The sequence below is a fragment of the Dendrobates tinctorius genome, unplaced genomic scaffold, assembly GCF_039654945.1.
Source record: "Dendrobates tinctorius isolate UK_male_01 unplaced genomic scaffold, ASM3965494v1 ptg000014l, whole genome shotgun sequence".
NCBI lineage: Eukaryota > Metazoa > Chordata > Amphibia > Anura > Dendrobatidae > Dendrobates > Dendrobates tinctorius.
In genome coordinates this window covers 8,121,235-8,145,656 of record NW_027361682.1, presented here as the reverse complement: position 1 = coordinate 8,145,656, position 24,422 = coordinate 8,121,235, and the positions used below count along the sequence as shown (strand labels likewise).

At 47.1% G+C, this 24,422-nt stretch overlaps 1 protein-coding gene across 1 annotated transcript in view; it reads left to right on the top strand.

The window, feature by feature from the left end:
• Positions 1 to 540: 540 nt before the first annotated feature.
• Positions 541 to 24,422, top strand: part of LOC141073652 (uncharacterized) — a 32,632-nt gene continuing 8,750 nt past the window's right edge. The window contains exons 1-6 of the mRNA XM_073560977.1: positions 541 to 659; positions 877 to 1,026; positions 1,156 to 1,335; positions 1,418 to 1,541; positions 1,625 to 1,722; positions 2,750 to 2,840. Of these exons, the coding sequence (XP_073417078.1) occupies positions 633 to 659; positions 877 to 1,026; positions 1,156 to 1,335; positions 1,418 to 1,541; positions 1,625 to 1,722; positions 2,750 to 2,840 (670 nt within the window). The 5' untranslated portion in view covers positions 541 to 632. The remainder of the gene's footprint in view (positions 660 to 876; positions 1,027 to 1,155; positions 1,336 to 1,417; positions 1,542 to 1,624; positions 1,723 to 2,749; positions 2,841 to 24,422) is intronic.

Below are 24,422 nucleotides of genomic sequence, written 5' to 3'. Positions count from 1 at the left end.
ATCAGAATCCATCCAAAAAAACTGCAAATTTCAAATTAGGGGGGCTAACCCCCCACCGCCCCCCCCAATATCTCGGGAACGAAAGGAGATCTAACGTTAATTTTTGCTGATCAAACCGGATCTAACGAATATCTATCAGAATCCATCCAAAAAACGGCAAATTTCATAGTTGGGGGGGCTAGCTACGGGTTAGCCCCCCCTGGAAAAGATCGTAAATATCTCATTTTGTAGGGGTGATCTAACGTTAGTTTTGGTTGATCAAACCGGATCTAACAAAGATCTAACGAATGTAATCATTTTTTACCCAAATTCTCACTAAGGGGGGGCTAACCCGGGGGTGGTCGGCACGTCCTACCTATTGTGTCCCCCTAATTCCTCACATTGTAGCCTGCGAGCAGCAGGACCCCCACTCCTCCTGTAACTGCTGAAGTATCTGTTACTTTGTACTGTGTTTGTTGTCTGTACATGTCCCCCCTTATTTGTACAGCGCTGCGGAATATGTTGGCGCCATAGAAATAACATTATTATCATCACAGCAGAGTCCTGCACACTGAGGCCCCTGATCATGTGACCCCTGACTCCTCCCCTCCTGTGACCTCATCCCAGGTCCTGTGCGCACAGAACAGCCATATATGTGGTGTGCGGCTCTGCAGGTGGAGGTAGGTGCTGGAGATTCCCCATTACTGGGGACATTAACCCCCTCAGTGCTGAGCCTGGGATAAATCTCTGTGTGTGACTATAATGGGACTGTGTGTTATACCGGGGGCAGGACGGGGCCATGACTGGATGTAGTGATCATGTGAAGCCGGTAACAGCTCCGGAGATTCCTTACATGGGATCTTTATGATGTTACATCGTCATCTTCTCCCCATTCAGGTCCCTACAATATCGGATCCTCTCAGTGGAGATCTTCTATATAAGAGAATTCTCCTGAGTGACCCTACAAGGATGGATAGGGACAGGGACAAGATGGCGGAGAGGATATTACACCTCACCCTAGAGATCCTCTTCCGGCTTACTGGAGAGGTGAGAGATTCTGATGACGTCACATTCCATCATTCTTATCTATGGGAATAACAGATGGACAGAACTGGAGAGGTGAGGACTCTGGAAATGTCTGTAGTGAGGTTTATTAATGTGTCTCTCCATAACCAGGATTACACAGTAGTGAAGAAGACCTCTAGGGAGCGCTGTCAGGCCCCTGTGTCTGAGGGATGGGGAAGACCCCTGAGCCCAATCACGGGGCCTCCACCTCACCCCCTGATACATGAGGACATCAATGACCAGAAGATCCTAGAACTCACCTACAAGATGATTGAGCTGCTGACTGGAGAGGTGACACTGCTGGGAATGCTGGGACATTGTATAGTAACGCTATGGAGGGATCGGGGGATGACGGTATCATTGTATGTGTCAGGTTCCTATAAGGTCTCAGGATGTCACCGTCTATTTCTCCATGGAGGAGTGGGAGTATTTAGAAGGACACAAAGATCTGTACAAGGACGTCATGATGGAGGTTCCCCAGCCCCTCACATCACCAGGTAATAGACAGGACTAAATACACACGGCCTATAATTATCTGTATGTAAGGAATGAATTCAGTCCCTGTATGTGTTTCCTCCAGTTCTATCCAGTGAGAGGACAACACCAGAGAGATGTCCCCGTCCTCTTCTTCCACAGGACTGTAAACAAGAAGATCCGGATGTTTCTCAGGATCATCAGGTAGATGGAGAGAAGGTGTCATGAGATCTCCCCTACGCTGTGTAGAAGCTGTGAAGGTCTTGTGCTCAGTCTTGTTTTATCCACCAGAATTATACGCTGAATGACCAATTTTTTAGAGACAATGATTCTTTCATAACTAAGATTTCTGTATATGGTAATTAAACCAATGACACCAGAGTTCAGCAAAAAATGAAGTGATAATTTTTCAGTGTGAATTCACATTAGACTGAAAAACAAGAGTGATCTGAGCATCTTTGAATGAGGCACAGTCATCGGTGCCCGGGTCAGGACCAATATTTCAGAAACTGCCATCTCAGTGAGATTTATACTGTAATGTGTCAGGAATATACAGAGAATGTTACAATTGATAATAAACTTCCATTGAAAGGGGATCATGTGGATATTAAAATCTCATCAAAAAGATATCAAGAACCGTTCTTAGGAACAGTTGGTGCACAACTAATGCAAACTGCAACTGAACCCATAAAATAATAGGAAATTCGAGTGAACTGATCATGTCAGTCTGGTAAAGATGGAGAGCTTACCTAAGCATTGTGGACGACCAAGTTCATCACTTCATGGCAGTTGTTTACCCTGTGGTAGGAGGACAACGCCCCATGCCACAAAGTTTTCCAAAAAGTATCCTGGCTTCATTGGCCAACATTTCTACACCAAATGTAATCAACAACCACAAATTGCTGAGCTTCTGATGGCCATGGAGGTTCAGTGCTCTACTAGATGGATGTCTCTAATAATATGGCACTTCAGTGTATGTTTCATACTTGGAGAAGATGTCAGGATAAAGCTGACCGTAGAAATGAGATGTTGTCTGGATCTTCTCCAAGTTTCTGGTTATAGAGGCTGTTGGTTAGAATTAGGAGCCAACAGTTTGGATTTATACAGTCCAGCAGCTACTTGATAACTGCTGCTGTCATGTCATTTGTGGCCGTCTTGTTAATTTATAATCTTTTCTATTCTTTCCCGCACCTTTTCCATCTGTCTGTGACTTTTCCAATTTTTCTTTCAGGGTAAAGATCTGCCCCATATTCATACTACAGAGACATATAAGAGGGGTGATGAGCGGTGTAAGGAGGAGATTCCTACAGATATCCGCACAGGTGAGTTCTGATTACATTCTGAATTCTGATACAATTATGTGATTAATTTTTGGGTGCATTACTCAGCATTTTCATACTTTTTTATATATTTACTGTATGGTATGAAATGATGCTTCTCAGAATAAATAGAGAGAGTTAATCTCCGTACATTGTGTTCTGGATGTAGAGAAATACGATTGTTGCGTCCAATCACTGGTCACAGCAGCGATGCATTGGCCCCCGCTGAGGTCAGTGAGAGGCTGAAGTGCTCCCAGTTATAAGGTGAGTATGTCTTATTATTTTATCATACGGCGGACCATAGTTTTTCCAGTCCATGAGATATAATAATTTTGCTCCGGATCCCTTTACATTTATTTTACTCAAACCTGAATTCAGGATAAGGATTAGAAGACTGAGATAACAGGGAGATTCCTATGGAAATGGTTTAGGCCTATTGATTTAAGATGAGACACATGAAATAGTAGAGAATCTGTAAAGATGCAGCTTGTAGCCCATGGGATTGTTCTGACTGATGTTTTGCGTAGATTCAGCCATTGTCTCCAGACTGAAACTGATTTCCTCATTCAACTTTTTTGCTTCGAAGGTGAGAGGAAAATAAATCTAACTGCACCCGCAATAATACACAGGACACACTCCAGGACCTTGCTTCAGGCTCTGTACCTGTATCAGAAGCGATTTGCAATGATTGATGCAGATGAGGATGTGCTTAAATAACTGAGGACAGACTGGTGGCTGCAGGAAGATCGGACAGAAAAAGTAAACCACTTTGAGCCACTTGCTGTTCTATAGTGCAAGCTGGCCGGAAGAATAGTCAAGTAGCCGGCTCAGAACCATGAGATACGGGTCAGGATCTGTGATACACAACCAGAGCCATTTAGGTTAGAATTAGTGATGAGTAAACACTAAAATGCTCAGGTGCTTGACTCGAGAAACAAGTATAATGGGGGCGTGGCCTAGCAGAGCATGGTGCTGGTCACATAATCCAGGAACTCTGACGACTTCAGGCGGTGAAGCGGCTCACACATCTTACCGGCAGTTCCTTCAGCGGTGAATCTTTCTCCAGGCACTTAGTGTCACCCTGGGATCAGATGAGGCGGTCCAAAACCGGGCTCCGGAGCTCCACCAGAAAGGTATCTGACTTCTTTGCCAGAGGCTCCAGGCTGGAGAGGAGTTCTAAGATGGCTGCTGCCTCCCCTCATGCTGCAAAGTCTGCAGGATCAGCACGTTCTGCTACTTCCTCTGCCTCAAGCAGAGAAGGCTCCATGGAGACTGCGGGCACTGTGGATTTGGCAAGCCCTGACAACCAGCCTGTCACAAAGGAGGAGATGAAATCCCTCTTTGCAGCTTTCAGGAAATCTATGCAAAATGATATAAAGAGCATGTTGGCAGAGCTGAAGGGGGAAGTAGGAGCTATAGGGAACCGCACAGATCATTTAGAGAACAAAATGGAGCAGTTAACAGGGTCCCACAATGCACTGATAGATGAGCATGAGGAGCTTAAAGCTGAAGTCCGCAAGTTAACATCTAAAATGCTGGACCTGGAGGACAGATCCAGGAGAAACAATGTTAGAATAAGAGGAATACCAGAAGAAGTACATGATAAAGATTTGCTCCCCCTGTTACAGGACTTTATTCAAGCTGTTGTGCCTGAAGCAGAAGGGAGAGATATCTTAGTGGACCGGATTCACAGAATCCCTAAGACTCGAGGACTTAACCCTTCAATTCCCAGAGATACTATTGCCCGCATTCACTTCTATAAAACAAAGGAGGCCTTCCTGCTTGCTTTAAAGAAGAAACCTTCCCTGCCAGACAGATTTGCTTGCCTTTCGGTATTCCCAGACCTCTCAGCTGGCACGCTTACCCCTTTTACAAAGATTCCACGGGATAAAGGCATTATATATCGTTGGGGTTTCCCTATCAAGCTCATTGTCAGTAAAAATGGTAACACTCGGGTCTGCTTCTATTCTGCGCAACTTGGGAAAGTGTTTGAGGACTGGGATATTCCACCCCCTCCGCCATCTTCCTTGGATAAAGATTCACCCCAAAACAGGAGAATTAACCCTGAATGGTATAAAGCTTGACGTTCCCATAACTTTCGCCTTTTGAGGTTGTGGTCTCCATTTTTCTGGATTTTTTTTTTGTTTCTGCAGAGGTTGCTGGCTACTAAATTTTGTGACCGCATCCAGCCCACCTGCAGTTCCTGCCCCACAAGCGTCTTTGTTTCGCTCTTACTGTTTTGACTGCTTGTCAGTCCTTGTGTAGCTCCGTCATGTTATGTGAGGAGCAACTTGTTTCTAAGTTTTTCTTTAATTGTTATGTCATGTTATTTGTTGATAGGTCTTGCCTGTTTGTACCGTTTCTTTCTGCAGGGTTAATACTCCAAAGGAAGTAGATTCTCGTCTATCACAGCCACTTCTGACCTTACATACCATGGGTTTAAAGGTATTGTCTCTAAATGTAAAGGGATTAAATTCTCCGCATAAAAGGTCATGGATCTGTAAGGAGGCAGGGAAGGCGAGTAGTGATGTTTTGTGCATTCAAGAATCACATTTATTAGCCCAGGATAATGGTAGTGTCACAGCGAAGGGTCTTCTTGCGCGCGCTGTCCGGCGCGCTCCTGCCTCCCGGCGCGTCCCCGCACCCGGCCTCCGGCTCCCTCGGCGCCGGGCTCCCGCCCACGGCGCTCAGCCTCCTGGGTAAGCTGACGCGCTAGGCCCCGCCCCCAATATGGCGGCGCCCACCGCTACATATGTCCGGCATCAGCTCTGGTAAGACGCCTGATTATCTCATGCGGTGACGCTGTCCGCAGCTTCGCTCTCTGTGTCCTCAGGCCCTCTTGTCCTCTGTCTGTGCTGCATTTTGTACCGTGATTCTGCCTGCCTAACCTCGGTCTACCTTTCCTGTGCTCTGCCCTCCCTGTCTCCCTGGTGCTTTCCCTCCTCTGTCCTGCCTCCTACTTCCTCTCCGCGTCTCAGTTATTTGCTGTACAGCCTATGTTCATTTGCTTGCTTCTTTACATCTACAGCCTCCGTTGCTGTGCCTCCCTGGGCCCCCGATTCCGCACCCACTGGCTACCGCCTCACCCTGTACGCTGCCTTCTGTCCTCGTACCTCAGTCGTCCCTTTGGTTCCGGTTGTCGCGGCTCTATCCTCGGGAGGTCTGTCCCTAACACTCCCTGTATAGGGGGTGGTCCTCACCTGGGCACTCGCCTCTGGGGGCTCTGGAGCCGTGACCCAGCGGGTCCACTTCCAGGTACTCCTTTATTTTTCCGCCACACCGTAACAGCATAATCAGGCCATGGACCCCGCCGGAGCCACGGCCGCTCAGAAGGAGTTAGTCTTCCTTCGGGAGAATCAGACGCGCATGATGTCCTTCATGAAAACCATGGACTCACGTCTGTCCGCTCTCCAAACCTCTGACCCTGGTTACGCCGCCCAGTTGGCTGGCCTACAACAGGAGTTGGCGCAGCAGCGAGATACCCAGTCGCATATCCTCAGCTATATGGCCTCGGTGGACGGTCGGTTGCTCGCCTTGCAGGCGGCCGCATCTGCTCCCCCAGCCACAGGTTCCCATCCTCCTCCGCGGTTAGCCAAACCTCGATATAACGGAGACGCCAAGCTATGCCGGGGTTTTTTAAATCAGTGCCGTCTCCATTTTGAGTTGTTGCCCCAGCAGTACCCCTCTGACCGAGCCAAGGTGGCCTTCATCATTTCCCATCTTGAGGGGGACGCTTTGGCTTGGGTCAATCCGCTCTGGGAACGAGATGACCCGGTAGTTACTCAGCTTTCCGTGTTTTTGGATACATTCCGTCGAGTTTTTGACGAACCGGGCCGTTTAGCCTCTACCACTGAGGCTTTATTTAACCTATGTCAAGGTTCTTTAACTGTGGGCCAGTATGCCATCCAGTTTAGGACTCTTTCTTCTGACTTAGGTTGGAATAATGAAGCCTTGGTGGGCGCTTTTTGGCGAGGCCTCTCAAGTCGGATAAAAGATGAGCTCGCGGGTCGTGACACCCCCACAGCTCTCGAGGATTTGATCTCTCTAGCGACGCGAATTGACCTCCGCTTTCAGGAGCGTGCCAGGGAGAGAAGGGCTTCTCGTCCACCTTCTTTTGTCCGCAGGCCACCCAGTCCTCGACCTAGGAGTCTCCTGTCACCTCCGACACCCGAGCCTATGCAGGTGGATCGCCTGAAGCTGTCAGATCAGCGTCGCAGGGAGAGGAGCCTCGACGGTCAGTGCTTCTACTGCGGTAGCGGTTCCCACCTCATCCGAACCTGTCCCGAGCGTCCGGAAAACTTCTCCGCCTAGGCCAGGTAAGAGAGGCCTCCCTAGGTGCACATGATACCTCTCTACCTCTCACTTTGTCTGTCCTCTTGAATGTTGGTGGGCAGCGGGCTTCTCTGGTGGCCTACGTGGACTCGGGTGCCGCCGGGAATTTCATCAGGCTAGATGAGGTTAATAAGCTCGCTGTTCCCGTCAGGCCCTTGAAAAGACCACAAATTCTCGCCTCCGTAGATGGTCGGCCCTTGCTAGAGACGGTTTCGCTAGTTACTCATGAAGTGGTATTGCAGGTAGGGGCGCTGCACAAGGAGAAGATCACGTTTTACGTCCTAGCAGGCATTTCTCACCCTATCCTGCTTGGTCTTCCTTGGTTGCGGCTCCACGAGCCCATCTTAGATTGGCATACTGGTAACGTCTTGCGCTGGGGGGAGTCCTGTCGGGCTCGGTGTCTGTTGCCGGTGCATCCCGTAGGTGACCCTCATCCTTTGCCTGTTCCCCCAGGATTGCCTTCGGTGTACCATGATTTTTTGGATGTTTTTGACAAGAAGGAGGCAGAGACTCTCCCTCCTTACCGTCCCTACGACTGCCCCATCGAGCTCGTCCCAGGTACCAGTCCACCTTGTGGGAGAATTTATCCCCTCTCTCCAGCTGAGACCCAGGCCATGTCTGAATACATCCAGGACAATTTGGCCAGGGGCTTCATTCGGAAATCCTCATCACCTGCTGGAGCAGGCTTCTTTTTCGTAAAGAAGAAGGAGGATCCCTGCGGCCATGCATCGATTATCGTGGCTTGAATCATATCACAGTGAAGAATAAGTATCCACTACCTCTCATCTCTGAACTTTTTGATCGCTTGAAGGGGGCGCGAGTGTTTACCAAGCTTGATCTTCGTGGGGCTTATAACCTGGTTCGGATACGCTCTGGGGACGAGTGGAAGACGGCGTTCAACACGCGAGACGGGCACTACGAGTATTTGGTTATGCCCTTTGGACTTTGCAACGCACCTGCAGTATTCCAAGAACTCGTAAATGATGTCTTCAGAGATCTTCTCTACACCTGTGTCATAGTCTATCTAGACGACATCTTGGTCTTCTCTTCTGATCTGGCCACACATCGCCGAGACGTCCCGTCAAGTCCTTCTACGTCTCAGAGAGAATCATCTCTTTGCCAAGTTAGAGAAATGTCTCTGAGCAAAAGTCCTTGCCTTTTCTTGGTTTTATCGTTTCGGACTCGGGTCTGGAGATGGATCCCGAGAATGTCTCGGCAGTTCTCAATTGGCCACGTCCTACTGGAGTCAAGGCAATTCAGCGGTTTTTGGGTTTCGCAAATTATTATAGGCAATTTATCCCTCATTTCTCGTTTTTGGCCAAACCCATCTCGGCTCTTGTCCGCAAGGGGGCCGATCCCAACCACTGGCCCTCTGAAGCAGAGGCGGCCTTTGCGGCCCTGAAGTTAGAATTCACCAAGTCTCCAGTATTTCATCGCCCGGATGCCAACAGGCCATTTATCCTCGAGGTGGACGCATCCTCGGTGGGAGCTGGAGCAGTTCTTCTGCAGAAGTCTTCCTCGGGCCGCACTCTTACCTGCGGATTCTTCTCTAAGGCTTTCTCTGCTCCCGAACATAAATATGCCGTTGGCGATAGAGAACTCTTGGCCATTAAGATGGCTCTTGAGGAATGGCGCCATCTTCTCGAGGGTGCCCTCCATCCGTTCATCATTTTTACGGACCACAAAAATTTGGCCTATCTTCAGTCCGCCCAAAGGCTCAACCCTCGACAAGCCAGATGGTCATTATTTTTTGAAAGATTTGACTTTGAACTCCACTTCCGACCCGGGGAGAAAAACATCAAGGCGGACGCTCTTTCACGGTCCTTCCAGTCGGTAGACAAGGAGGAGGGTCCAAACCATATCATTGACCCTGCCAAGATCCTTACCGTGGCCCCAGTAAGGCTGGTCTCCCCACCTTCTGGTAAGACCTTTGTTCGGAGTGGAGATAGATTAAAGGTTCTACGTTGGAGTCACTCTTCAAAATTCTCTGGACATGCCGGAATTAGCAAGACTCTCTCGCTGGTCTCCCGCCATTACTGGTGGCCTTCGCTTCGTAGGGATGTTCAAAATTTCATCGCCTCCTGTCCTTCTTGCGCCCGGAACAAGGTTCCCCGGCATGCTCCTGCGGGACTCCTGCAGCCGTTGCCAATACCTGCAAACCCATGGACTCACATTGCCATGGACTTCGTCACTGATTTGCCTCCTTCGTCCAGATGTACGGTGATATTGGTGGTCTTGGATCGGTTCTCCAAGATGGCCCACTTCATCGCTCTACCTGGCCTACCTACCGCTTCCGAGTTGGCAAAGATCTTCGTGCTTCACATTTTTCGCCTTCATGGGTTTCCTCAACATATTGTCTCGGATCGAGGAGTTCAGTTTACGTCCCGTTTTTGATGAGCTCTCTGCGGATTACTGAAGATAACGTTAGATTTCTCCTTGGCCTATCACCCCCAGTCGAATGGTCAAGTCGAGCGAGTCAACCAAGCCTTAACATCCTATCTCCGACATTTTTCCAACGCTCATCAAGACGACTGGGCTTCTCTCCTTCCTTGGGCGGAGTTCGCCTACAACAACCATCCTAGTGAAGCCTCCTCCAAATCTCCCTTTTTTGTGGTTTTTGGTCAACACCCAGGCATTCCTCTTCCCATGTCCCCCACCTCGGGTGTGCCGGCGGCAGATTCCTTGTCCGTGGACTTCTCTCAGATTTGGAGGGAGACCAAAGGGGCTCTTGAGAATGCCAGCCTCAGAATGAAACGTTATGCTGACAAAAGGCGGCTAGACGTTCCCCCGTATCACCCTGGGGATAAGGTTTGGTTAGCTTCTCGGTATATCAGGTTGAAAATCCCCTCCTACAAGTTAGGTCCACGTTACATTGGTCCCTTTGAGGTCTTAAGTCGGATCAACAACATGGCCTACAAGTTGAGGTTACCCGCCTCACTTAAGATTCCCAATGCCTTCCATGTGTCTCTCCTTAAACCAGCCGTGTTTAACCACATTCATCCTGCACCCTCTCTAACCTCCCAACCATGTAGCTCGGATAACATCTTTGAGGTGAGGGATATTTTGGCTAGGAAGACTGTCAAAGGGAGAACTCTGTTTCTAGTTGATTGGAAAGGTTTTGGTCCCGAGGAGAGATCATGGGAACCCTCGGAGAATATTGATGCTCCCCACATCATGAGACGGTTCCTCTCCAACATTAAGAGGAGGGGGCGTAAAGAGGGGGGGTACTGTCACAGCGCAGGGTCTTCTTGCGCGCGCTGTCCGGCGCGCTCCTGCCTCCCGGCGCGTCCCCGCGCCCGGCCTCCGGCTCCCTCGGCGCCGGGCTCCCGCCCACGGCGCTCAGCCTCCTGGGTAAGCTGATGCGCTAGACCCCGCCCCCAATTTGGCGGCGCCCACCACTACATATGTCCGGCGTCAGCTCTGGTAAGACGCCTGATTATCTCATGCGGTGACGCTGTCCGCAGCTTCGCTCTCTGTGTCCTCAGGCCCTCTTGAACTCTGTCTGTGCTGCGTTTAGTACCGTGGTTCTGCCTGCCTAACCTCGGTCTACCTTTCCTGTGCTCTGCCCTCCCTGTCTCCCTGGTGCTTTCCCTCCTCTGTCCTGCCTCCTACTTCCTCTCCGCATCTCAGTTATTTGCTGTACAGCCTGTGTTCATTTGCTTGCTTCTTTACATCTACAGCCTCCGTTCCTGTGCCTCCCTGGGCCCCCGATTCCACACCCACTGGCTATCGCCTCACCCTGTACGCTGTCTTCTGTCCTCGTACCTCAGTCGTCCCTTTGGTTCCGGCTGTCGCGGCTCTATCCCCGGGAGGTCTGTCCCTAACACTCCCTGTATAGGGGGTGGTCCTCACCTGGGCACTCGCCTCTGGGGGCTCTGGAGCCGTGACCCAGAGGGTCCACTTCCAGGTACTCCTTTATTTTTCCGCCACACCGTAACAGCTAGAATGAAAAATGTTAATTTTCCTCATTAGTTTTTTTCCAATAATGTCCACAAAAGGGCGGGTGTGGGAATCCTCATTAAAAGCTCTGTAGCCTTCCAGCTTGAAAGGGTGGTGGGGGACATTGAGGGGAGATATGTCATTTTAATTGGTCTACTAAACAATGTGCAATTTACTATTGCTTCAGTGTATGCTCCCAATGTGAGCCAGTTGAGATTCATACGTAAATTTTTGGAGACTTTTAGGGGAATAGCAAAGAGTTCCTCGGTGATATGCGGATACTTTAATGTCCCTATGTGTAAATTCCTAGATTGTTCCCACCAAGCCCCGGCCAGAAAAGAGATGGGCCACCTGATCCGTGAGTTTCGTTTTCATGATACAGTCATATGTAAAAGTTTGGGCACCCCTATTAATGTTAACCTTTTTTCTTTATAACAATTTTGGTTTTTGCAACAGGTATTTCAGTTTCATATATCTAATAACTGATGGACTCAGTTATATTTCTGGATTCAAATGAGGTTTATTGTACTAACAGAAAATGCGCAATCTGCATTTAAACAAAATTTGACCGGTGCAAAAGTATGGGCACCCTTATCATTTTCTTGATTTGAACACTCCTAACTACTTTTTTACTGACTTCCTGAAGCACTAAATTGGTTTTGTAACCTCATTGAGCTTTGAACTTCATAGCCAGGTGTATCAAATCATGAGAAAAGGTATTTAAAGTGGCCACTTGCAAGTAGTTCTCCTATTTGATTCTCCTATGAAGAGTGGCATCATGGGCTCCTCAAAACAACTCTCAAATGATCTGAAAACAAAGATTATTCAACATAGCTTTTCAGGGGAAGGATACAAAAAGTTGTCTCAGAGATTTAACCAGTCAGTTTCCACTGTGAGGAACATAGTAAGGAAATGGAAGAACACAGGTACAGTTCTTGTTAAGCCCAGAAGTGGCAGGCCAAGAAAAATTTCAGAAAGGCAGAGAAGAAGAATGGTGAGAACAGTCAAGGACAATCCACAGACCACCTCCAAAGACCTGCAGCATCATCTTGCTGCAGATGGTGTCACTGTGCATCGGTCAACAATACAGCGCATGCATAACGCCTTTTTGTATGACCAAACAACTCAATCTTTGTTTCATCAGTTCACAGGACCTTCTTCCAAAATGTAACTGGCTTGTCCAAATGTGCTTTTGCATACCTCAGGCGACTCTGTTTGTGGCGTGCTTGCAGAAACGGCTTCTTTCGCATCACTCTCCCATACAGCTTCTCCTTGTGCAAAGTGCGCTGTATTGTTGACCGATGCACAGTGACACCATCTGCAGCAAGATGATGCTGCAGGTCTTTGGAGGTGGTCTGTGGATTGTCCTTGACTGTTCTCACCATTCTTCTTCTCTGCCTTTCTGATATTTTTCTTGGCCTGCTACTTCTGGGCTTAACAAAAACTGTACCTGTATTCTTCCATTTCCTTACTATGTTCCTCACAGTGGAAACTGACTGGTTAAATCTCTGAGACAACTTTTTGTATCCTTCCCCTGAAAAGCTATGTTGAATAATCTTTGTTTTCAGATAATTTGAGAGTTGTTTTGAGGAGCCCATGATGCCACTCTTCATAGGAGAATCAAATAGGAGAACTACTTGCAAGTGGCCACCTTAAATACCTTTTCTCATGATTTGATACACCTGGCTATGAAGTTCAAAGCTCAATGAGGTTACAAAACCAATTTAGTGCTTCAGAAAGTCTGTAAAAAATAGTTAAGAGTGTTCAAATCAAGAAAATGATAAGGGTGCCCATACTTTTGCACCGGTCAAATTTTGTTTAAATGCAGATTGCACATTTTCTGTTAGTACAATAAACCTCATTTGAATCCAGAAATATAACTGAGTCCATCAGTTATTAGATATATGAAACTGAAATACCTGTTGCAAAAACCAAAATTGTTATAAAGAAAAAAGGTTAACATTATTAGGGGTGCCCAAACTTTTACATATGACTGTATATGGCGATATGCTCATGCAGGAGAGAGAGACTACTCTTTTCACTCCCTAAGGTTTAATACCTACTCTAGAATAGATTATATCTTAGTAGATCATTCGTTACTGTTGGGTTGTGACCAGATTAACATTGGCCCCATTACGTGGTCGGACCACGCGCCCGTTATGTTAACAATTTCAGACGGGGGTCCTACCTGGTCTCCCTCCAAATGGAAACTGAATGATTATATCCTCACTAACCAAGATACCAGCAATGAAATCGCTCGGCAATTAAAATAATTTTTTGCCATTAATGATAATCAAATGGTCTTGGATGAAACTTTTTGGGTGGCCCATAAGGCCTTTGCTAGAGGTGTCCTCATCAAAATTGCAGCAATGGAGAAAAGGGAAAGGTTAAAAACATTTAATGATATGTTGTCTAAGCTCCAGCTCCTGGAAAGGGCAAACAAGGCCCACCCCTCTGACATTTTCCTTGACTATATTAGAGGTCTGAGAGATCAGCTGAGATCAATTATGCTGTATTCCTATGAAAAAAATCTAAAAAAGCTTAAATCCAAATTCTATAGCTTGGGTGATAGAGCCGGTAGGGTCCTAGCAAGTCGAGTGAAGAAAAGGGTGTCTCGGATGGCCATTCCCTTTTTGATTAAGGACGACGGGTCCAAAGTTTTAAACCCTACTCATATAGCTAGTGAGTTTAAAGAATACTATTCCCAACTATATAATCTGAAGTCAGATCCTAAAACACACCAGCCCACGAAGGGTGAAATTTCTTCTTTCGTGCTAAACTAAATTTGCCCAAACTTTCCCCCACGGCTCTGGCTGCTCTTAATGCCCCCCTTACTGAGGAGGAAGTAGTTCGGGTTATTAATTCCTCTAAGAGACTTTCTGCCCCCAGGCCAGATGGTTTTTCTAATTCTTACTACCACCAGTTTGCGCACATCTTGGCTCCATTTTTGGTTAGAACGTTCTCACTATGGAGGGACTCATCTGATATCCAATCTGAAAGCTTGGCTGCGACAATCACTACTATTCCTAAACCAGGGAAGCCTCCAACCTCTCCTGGTAACTTCAGACCTATCTCTCTTTTGAATTGTGATGTGAAGTTATATGCAAAAGTCTGGGCTAATAGACTCCTCTCAGTTTTGCCGGCCCTGGTCTCCCCTGACCAAGTGGGATTTGTCCTAGGGAGGCAGGCTAGAGATGGCACTAGAAGAGTGATTGATTTGATGGATTTTCTTGAGTCCAGTGGTACCCCTGGTGTATTCCTGTCTCTAGATGCGGAAAAAGCGTTTGACAGGGTACACTGGGGCTATGTGGACGCCGTTTTGGACACATTTGGTTTCTCTGGTAATATAAAGGGTGCTATTATGGCCTTATACAAAAAAACAAATGCTTCGGTCTGTGCAGCTGGCGTTTCTATTCTGATAGATTTGACCTGACTAATGGGACCCGCCAGGGTTGCCCCCTTTCCCCTGTAATTTTTGCTTTAGTCATGGAGCCCCTGGCGGAGTCCATTAGGCTCAACCCGGAAATCTCTGGAGTTAAAATAGGCCCTGTAGAGCAGAAGATCGGTCTATATGCAGACGATGTAATTCTCTCTTGCACTGATAGTGAAAGATCATTGATAGGGATCAAAAACGCTCTCCTTGAATTTTCTAAGATTTCATATTACAAGCTAAACGAAGGAAAATCGGTTCTCGGTTAATGTTCCACCATCTGTTAGAAATAGAATCTCCTCACTTGTCCCATATACTTGGGCCCGGGACGGCTTCTCGTACCTAGGACTAAGGATTTGTAAACTTTGCAATATTGTCAAACAGAATTTTAGTACTCTGCTTGATTCCATTCGAAAGGACATAGACAATCAAATACATTTACCCCTTTCCTGGATGGCACGCATTCAGATAGTTAAGATGATGTTCCTACCAAAAATTATTTATTTATAACGTTGTCTTCCCTTGAGGTTCCCCAAGAGGTTTCTCTCTCATCTGCAGGCAGTTGTGAGCAGATTTATTTGGGCAGGAAAGAAACCTAGGGTTGGTATGTCTACTTTATTTTATAGTTATTCACATGGTGGTCTGGGGGTCCCGAATTTTTATTTGTACCATAAAGCAACAGTTCTAGAGGCGTTAAGGGAGTGGTATGATGATTCTAGTACTCACAAATGGGTGCTTGTGGAGAAATACTTGGCCCCGCGTGGGACTTTGAGATTTCTACTGGAGGCCCGAGTGCTTGGTTCCTTTGCCCCCTCTCTTCCCTTGCAGACAATAAAAATGGCATTTTCTTACTGGTCTGATCTGGTCTCTTCTCGTCAGGTGATTAAATTTGAGTCTATCTCTATTAGAGCCTCGGAGCTTCATGTGGATGGCCTCATGTTAGGCAATTGGGTGAGGAATGGTATTGTGGTCATGAAAGATATCCTCTTAATTCAGGAGTTGAAACCTTTCTCTGTCCTAATGGATGAATTTGGACTTCACAGAAATAACTTCTACCAGTACCTGCAAATTCGGCATTTTTTAAATTCATGTGTATTTCCCTTATCCTGCCATAATGCTGTTTGCTCGCCAATACAGCGGTTTTTTAGTTCTTCCTCCTCTGAAAAACACGGCCTCTCGGTAGTATATAAAGTGTTTAATTCCCCCGGTAATGGTCCTAAACAAGCGTATATGAGGCGCTGGGAAGGGGCTCTTGCTTTCTCCTCAACCCCGGACCAATGGTGGTCCGCTTCTGGCGACTTGCAGAAATATTCCTCCTGTATCAATCATCTTGAGCAGCTTAAGAACGTTCACTTTGACTGGTATTACACCCCGCTGAAGATTTCCAAATTCCGTGGTTCTTATCCCCGATCCTGCTGGAAGGGCTGCTCGGGTGTTGGTTCCCTAGGGCACGTGTGGTGGGATTGCCCGCTCATCCGGCCTTTTTGGGAAGAAGTGTCTAACATTATTACCTCAGTTACAGGCCTGGCTGGAAGTTTGAGTGGCCCGCTAGCGGTTTTGGGGATCGGTTTACATATATTCTCTGGCGATTTGAGACCAATTGTATCACACATTCTAATAGCAGCACGTATGTGTCTGGCAGACCACTGGAGAGAAATAACTATCCCCTCTAAATTTGAAATTATCCAAAAAATCAATAAACATTACCAATACAAGCTCCTTCTGACCTCAGATATGTTTACCAAAAATAAAATAAGGAATCGCTGGTTCCCCTGGGTGGTGTCCAAATTCTCGTCCTTCCAGTCCTGATTGGTGGACATGTGATCTTATTACCTATCATCCCTACCCTTGCTTCTTATGTTGCAAATTGTATCCCCTAACCCTACTATGCAGAATTTTCAGCTGTTATCTGTTTTTACTTTGAATTTTATTGTTCTGCTGTTATAGGACAAATTTTTCAACTGTCCGCATGTTTTTTGCGGTGTATAATCTGTTTTATATAAAAGCTTAATAAAAATTATTGAGAAACAAGTATAATGGAAGTCAATGGGAAACTCAAGCATGTTTCCAGTAGACCCCACCAGGAGATCTGGGGGCAGTAAAATCACTGAAATGAATTTAAAAAGTGCTCAAATGGAATGAGAACAGCACAAGAAAGACGCCTGCACACATTTCTGACTCCCAGGTCGCTGCTGGGAACAATAGAAAGTGAGTATTACTCCACTTTTACGGACTGACAATAAAACATGCCAAACTGAAGATAAAACGGATTTTACAGGAAAAATGTTAGAAAACATTGTTTCCTGCATAGTGACTTGTATATACAGCAAAATTAAAGAAAGAAAAAAATGCCTCCGCCACCCCTTAGGCTATGTTCACACAGCATTTTTACTGTGGTTTTGCACTTTCTCATTGCTTTCAATGGTGAAAAAACGCAGCAAAAATGCTGAAAGAATTGACATGTTCCTTTTTTCAAAAATGCAGCAGTTTTCCATATCAGTCAGGATAAATAAGGAATCGCGTGACTCTCATTGCAGCTCAGCCTGGCTGGAAACAGAGCCCAGTGACCGGAGGTAACTTCTATGACATCACCCCCGGTCACTGACGCTGCATTTCCAGCAGCTCATTCACCTGTGGTTTTCAGCCTGGACGGTCGCATCTTGGCACCGTCCAGGTTGAAAACTAATTATACCCCAGACTTGGATTATGGTGTGGGACAGAATGACAGACAGGTATGGTATATTGTTGCTTTTTTATTTTAGTTTTATTACAAGAGTATGAGGGTTTCTGTGGAATACGCATTTTGTGAGTATAACTGTGTTTGTTATTTTTAAATCAAAAAGTAAAACTGTGTTTTGTTTTATTTCTAATAAAAGACTTTATTCTGACTGTGTCTTTATTTACCATGTAACTATAGGATTAGTAATGGATAGGTGTTTTATAGACTCTTCTCCATTACTGAGCCATGGCCTTGATGTTACCTGACAATACAAAGGTGACATTAACCTCACAAATATGAACTCCACTTGCCATTGCTACAGGGCAAGTTGGAAGAGCCGGGCAAAGCTGCAGAACTGGCACATCTAATCGATGTGCCTGTTGTGAATTCTCTTGATCGGACTTCTGAGTCGGGGCTCCCTCTGTTGGTTACTGTGGGTAGTGGAGCTGGCCGGATTGACAGAAGTCTGCCACCTGACGATGATGATTGGAAATCAGGGGTTACTGACTGGGAGGATATAAGTGAGCAGGCTTCCCTCAGTTGCTGCCGGTGATTAGTTTCTTCCTGTGCATTTTGAGGTCTGCGGTCTCCTGCCTGATCCTGCATTTTTCAGTTAAGTTGTTCATTTGCTAATCCTTTGCATCTGATCTGGTTTTGCCCCTTTCTGCTTTGCTGTGAGGGTTCAGCGTGCTCCCTGAGGGGGCAGTGCTGGACCTCGCTCCATATGTTACAGCTTGTTCAGTCCCCTGTTATATTAGTCTCTTTTGCTTTTGCTTTGCTGACAGTTCACACCAGAATGTTGATCTAGTGGGGGAGAGGTTGTGAGACCTCAGTGTTTTCTGTACATCAGACATGTTGGATTTTTTAGGGTTTTTGCGGACAGGATTGGATAGACACTATCTAGACAGTTTGGGACTCATCATTTGCTCAGTCTATTTTCTGCCTGTGTTTGTGCCTCATCTTGTCTCACCGACAATATATGTTTGGGGGCTATGTATTTCTTTGGGGTTCTACTCCGGGGCAATTTAGATTTCACCTTTCTTGCTTTAAGCTTAGTTCTCTGGCTGTGCGAGGCGTCTAGGGCATCGTAGGTACGCCCCATGGCTACTGCTAGTTGTGTTGTTAGGATTAGGGGTCTGCAATTCGCTAAGTTACCAACCTTTCTGGTTTCCTGGTGGCCTAGCCTATTCCTGCCATCCTCTTTGGTGACCTATTCATAACAGTGCCTTTTCTAGGCAGCTGCGGGCTGCTATATTTAGGCTAGGGGAGTCAATATCCATGGCCCCTTACCAGCCTGAGAATAACAGCACCCAGCTGTGAGCTTTAGCAAGGCTGGTTGTCAAAAATGGGGGAAACCCACGTTGTTTTTTTAAAATATCTAATTGTAAAAAATCAGCGTAGGGACCCCTCTATTCTTGACAGCCAGCCTTGCTGAAGCTGACAGTTGAGGATTGCAGCCCCCAGCGGTGAGTTTTGCCTGGCTGGTTATAGAAAATACAGGGGAACCCATGCCGTATTTTTCATTTATTTATTTATAGCACAGGCGGCTGATGAATACCCCCATCAGCCACTCCTGCTGTCACTGTTATTAGCAGCAGCAGGGGTAGGCTGATGGGAGTAATAGTCCCAACAGCCACTGCCTGCTGTATTTTTTATCACTTAAATGTAACTCATCATTCTTCCCTGCTCGCACTGATTGGTTTCAGAGCAGGGAAGAATGACGAAAGCTGTTTTTAGCACCTGGCGCCGGGGAACAGTGCTTACTGTAGCGCTTCTTCCCCGGCACCGATGCATGTCACATGGATGACACCCATGTGCCTGTGCCGACATAAAAAACGGACATGTCAGCGTGTTTTGCCCACGGACACATGGTCCGTGGAAACACTGACATGTGCACAGACCCATTCACTTGAATAGGCAAATAATGCTCCGTTATTCCCAAGTCTCTCAGCATGGCTAAGTAGTACTGTACAACCACATATGGGGTATTGCCGCGTTCAGTAGAAATTGTGGGACAAATTTTGGTGCCATTTTTACCCACTTCCTGTGGCAAAATGTAAAATCTTTGGCTAAAACAAATTTTTGGTGGTAAAAATGTAGTTATTTTGTCTTCACTGCCCAATATGATCACTGCACCCCTAGATGAATTCATTGAGAGGTATAGTTCATAAAATAAGGTAATTTATGGGGGGGGTTCTGCTTTTCTGGCACCTCATGAGCTCTCCCAGTGGGTCATGGCACCTGCAAACCAAAACATTAAAATCTGGTGCTCCTTGCCTTCTGATCTTTGCACTGTGCCTGAAAAATATTTCCCGATTACATGTAGGGTATTGGCACACTCAGGAAAAATGGACCTCAGTTTGTTAAAAAATAATTTCCTATTAGGCTAGGTTCACTTTTGCCTTCAGGAGGGCTGCGGATGGCTGCCTACTTCCTCCTTTCTTCCTCTGTGAACCTCCGCCTACTTCTGCATGCGTCCTGCATTTCCCTGCATACCTATCTTTAACATTGGGTACGCAGAGACATGCGTTGTGTGCTGATGTGTCCGCATGCGACGATTTGACGTGTGCGGCGACTGCATGAAAGCACCATCAGAAACCTCATCCCTCGTTGTCACCTATTACTGCCCTGGCTAGTACACTGGCCAGCAAAGGACGCTAGCCTCACCACTGCAGATAATACCACACAGGGGACAGTGACAAACACCAAAGGGTCAAGGAGAAAACACAGCACTTAGCTTCCAGACAACGCTGCCAAACTACACACCGCAGATAGCACAGCAACATGACTCCAATCACTAGAAGTGACTGACACCAGAGAGCTGCTCCTGCAAGCATGGATCATGACACCTGAGGCAATGCTAAGCCTTTACCCTCCCCCCCTTGGTGCAGTCTTTACTTTTGTGGAAGTCAGATGTATTTATCCCCATCTAATAAATCGAACGGTGTTAGGTAGATAATGGCAAGGATATATATTACTCGGGTGGTTGGTCCACTTTTTTGCAATGTGAGGCGTGGATCCATGTTGGTCTCCCTTCGAGTTTCACTGAGGTAGGTGTTGTCAGGAGTACTTGGTATGTCCCCTCATATCTGGTCTCAAGCAGCGATTTCCTGGTGAACTTTTTGACCAGGATGAGGTCCCCGGGCTGCAAGCTGTGGGCGGACTTGTCTTGGTCAGGATATGGAATGGGAGACAGAACCTTTGCATGTGTTACTGACAGTTCTTTGGTTAATGCAATGACATAATTTACCAACCCATCTTGTCCTGCACTAAGCTGTTGAGGGAAATGACATCCTAACCTGGGTGGGCCGCTGAATAGAATTTCATTGGGTGTCAGTCTGTGTACCCCCCGGGGAGTGTTTTGGACAGAATATAGGGCAATTGGGAGAATATCCGGCCAGGGTAAAGACACTTCCGGGCTAATTTTGAGAATTTTGTGTTTGAGGGTGCCATTGAGTCGCTCAACATTACCGCTATTTTGCGGGTGATAGGGTGTGTGTAAGCCCAGTGCTGCCATGAAGGCCGGACCTTGGTCGCTCTCCACAACTTCAGACATAGCTGCAAACCACTTCTCTCATAAGTCTTTTTGCCGTGGTCCTGGCTGCTATGTTGGCTACTGGGTAGGCCTCTGGCCATCCTGAGAAAATGTGCACCATCACCAAGGCATATTCGGGTCTTTCGGCCTTAGGCATCTGGATATGGTCGACTTCAATACTCTGAAAGGGGTATGGGGCCTTGCCAAATGTTTATGAGATGTTCTTGCTGTTCTCCCTGTGTTGCAAGAGACACTGACCAGACAGGACTTGGTGTATGCTTGTATTGGCGTAGATATGTCCAGTGCCACATAGTACTTGTTGATAGTGTCATGCATCTGGTTCTTTCCTCTGTGGCCAACCCTTAGGCCCATGCTATAGCTGGGGAGTATAGGCTTCGGGGAAGGCATAATTTGGTACCTAGCCCCCACAATCCATCTTGACTTTTTACTGCCTTCTTGCTGATCCATTGGCCTATTTCCTCAGGCCTTATTTGGTCCTGATGCATCTTTATTGTCAAGAACACCGCACTGCACTTGCTCACTGAGCCAGTGCGCGTGTCCTGAGTACAAAGACTGTGCACAAAGATACCTGCGGAGCGGGGTCTCAGTGGTGACGATGCATGCTCCAAGCTCACAGGACCTGAAGCATGTGACTGCTGGGGGCGTGGCCTCAGCGCCACAGAGCCAGGAGCTGCAGGGACACTCCTCGAAAGGTAACTACAGGGCAATTTTACCAAGGGGCATAGACAGAGACAGAAACCTGTTATGATTGAGTCACCGTAGGAGGCAAAAACAAAAATGCTAGCTAAGTCCAGAAAACCAGAGAGGTTGGCAGCTATCGGATTGCAGACCCCTGATCCTATCACAACAACTAACAGTAGCCGTGGGGGGTTCCTACGATGCCCTAGACCCCTCGATCACAGCCGGAGAATTAAATAGGCCTAAAGAAAGAAAGGGGAAATCTAAACTGCCCCAGAGCAGACCCCAAAGCAATAGGCAGCCCCCAACAGATAATGACGGTGAAGCAAGATGAAAACACTAACACAGACAGAAAGATAGACTGAGCAAAGATGGGGCCCAAAACTACCTAGATAGGAAAGGACAGGAAGGCTGCTGTCTGCAATCCGTAAAAAACCCTATGAAACTAAGAGCCAACAGGCTGACAGTAAAAAAGGCCCTGAAGACGCTAGGCTTCAAAAAAGCTATGTCAGTACTCAGGAATATTCTGAAGACAGAGCAACCGGCAAAAGGAGATTCAGCTCACCCCAGCAGGGAATGGCAGAATCCATAAAAGCAAGGAAAACAAACACAAAACCCAAATGCAAACAGGCAAAGCAGAAACTTAGCTTTAGGGAAGCAGGAATCAGACTGGTGTCCTAGAAGTCCACAGAGAAATCACCCGCAGGGCAGGAGGGCGTCGGCAGCCTTATATCCAGTCAGTGACTCCACTCAGCCAGTCATCCTCATTAGACTCAGGTGCCTGATAATCAGGCTCATTACCTTCCTTTACCAGAATAGGGAGTTCCCCCGACCTCAGTGAAGAAGGGGAAAATGAACTCACAACAGAAACCAGATCAAGCCGGGTCAAAGCACGAGATAGCAATACAGTACCAAAGGGTTAGACAGAATGGATATTCAGGACGTAGCAATAGATCAGAAAACCAGAACGGGCTATAGACGGTACAATAGGGACAAACTGTAACGGGGTAACGATAGCCAAGCCAGGAGGTCAGAACCAGAAAAGACAATAGTACCAAAACGAGAGATGGAGTACAGAGTGAGGGAACGGACCGGGTCATACACGGGAAGCAAACAAGCAACGCAGAATACACGCACACCAGGGGTCAGACACACCAGAACAACAGTATAGCTGACAGAGAACCCTGGTAAAGAGTGAATATAAATACCCCTCCCAGATCCAGAAAGAGGCCATGAACACTTAACCCTGTGAGTGCAGGGCAAGAACCCTGTTCAAACCATGACATTTATCTTGGTCACAGGAGGTAGCTCTGGTTCTTCATCTTCCCGCATATCCTTGTTTTTACTTCTTGTGACCAGATACAGCCCTGCTTTCTCTTTCCCTGGGTCCCACAGGGCTGCACGTTTTGCCATCTGGTCTGCCAAGTAGTTTCCTTTTGCTTCTGCAGAGCTCAACTTGCCATGAGTGTTGGTCTTAATGACTGCCTTCGGGAGCGTCAGTGTCATGTCGGACACTGTTCACACCAGGGTGTCCGGCAGACAGCGGTAATACCCTGTTGGGTATTCTGTTCCAGTCGGGATAGGGTTAACCAGGTTGTCATGCTGACTGAGGGCTGGGCCACGCCCTTGGTCTTTAAATAGTTCGTCCTGACTATGGGCGTCGCCGACTATAGCTTTAGCCTAGTGCTAGCAATACCGGTCAGCAGTGGTGGTGTTGGAGCGTCTGATATCTGGTGCAGTATATCCCTCAGTGGTTCTTTCTCCAATCTGTTATATATATTTTTGGTTGCCCTTGCACATTATTGTATTCCCTTGTGTATTAACTGTGTGGTGTTTCTTTTACCCCTGTCCATACGTATTTGTGGGGTCTGGTGTCTGGTCCCCTCACTGGGTGGAGGGTGGTGGGTTCAGCTTAGGGCTGGACAGGAGACAGGGACAGGGTGGAGGCTCAGGCAGGCACACCTTCAGTGTAAACCCTGGGTAGAGGGACAGACAGGGTTCCCCTAGTCTGAGGGACATCGCAGGGGTCCCGGGGTTTTTGCCTAAAGTAACCTAGGCATACCATGACATTCAGATCCTCCATTAGCTTGGAGTTTGGCTTCCTTTGCTGACATAGAAGGTGGCAAGGATCTGACTGAGATAAGTTCTTCTTGGGTGACTACAGCCCATTCAGTGTGAAATCATCCAGTTTCATCAGCATACCTGGATCCAGCTGTATACACTACAAGGTCGGCTCCTGCTAGCGGTGCTTCTGATATCCAGCATAAATATTGAGTCTCCGATAGCATGTGTTTCAGGCAGTCACAATTGAAGGGGCCAAGTTCATCTGGTAAAAGGTCGTTTGGAGGGTTGGGGGTCTCTGGCCATGGGTGGTTGAGATCCACTGGATCACCCCCTGAAAAGAGGAAGTAGGGTGGATGGATTTAGCACAGTACATCTCTTTAGCGTTACATTGCTTGGAAGGAGAAGAGAACATTGTCTGAGGTGTCGCTGAGCATACAGGTGCTGAGGCTGTGTCTGGGAGAGGATGGCTTGTATGTCATGGGGAGCGTAGAGAACAGTTTGGTGTCCTAAAGCTATATCCGCTGTCTTATCCAAGAAGATGTGAGCTGCATGAACGGCTTTGAGACAGGACAGTGAGGCAAGGGCAACAGGGTCCAGTTTTGCGGTATAGTATCCAATAGGACGTATTTTCTCACCGTGCTTCTGGCATAAAACTCCAGCTGCGTAGCCATCAGTTTTACTGATAAAGAGTATAAGGCAAATCCATAGTTTGGTATACCAAGTGCTGGTGTTGACTTTATAGCCTCTTTCAGAGTGGCAATATTGCATTCGGAACTAGGAGAAAGTCTGTGTCACAGTCCTGTTAAGGTCGGCGTGCAGCCACCGCTGAGCAAGGACTCGCCCTCAGACACGGCCGGATAGGTCAAG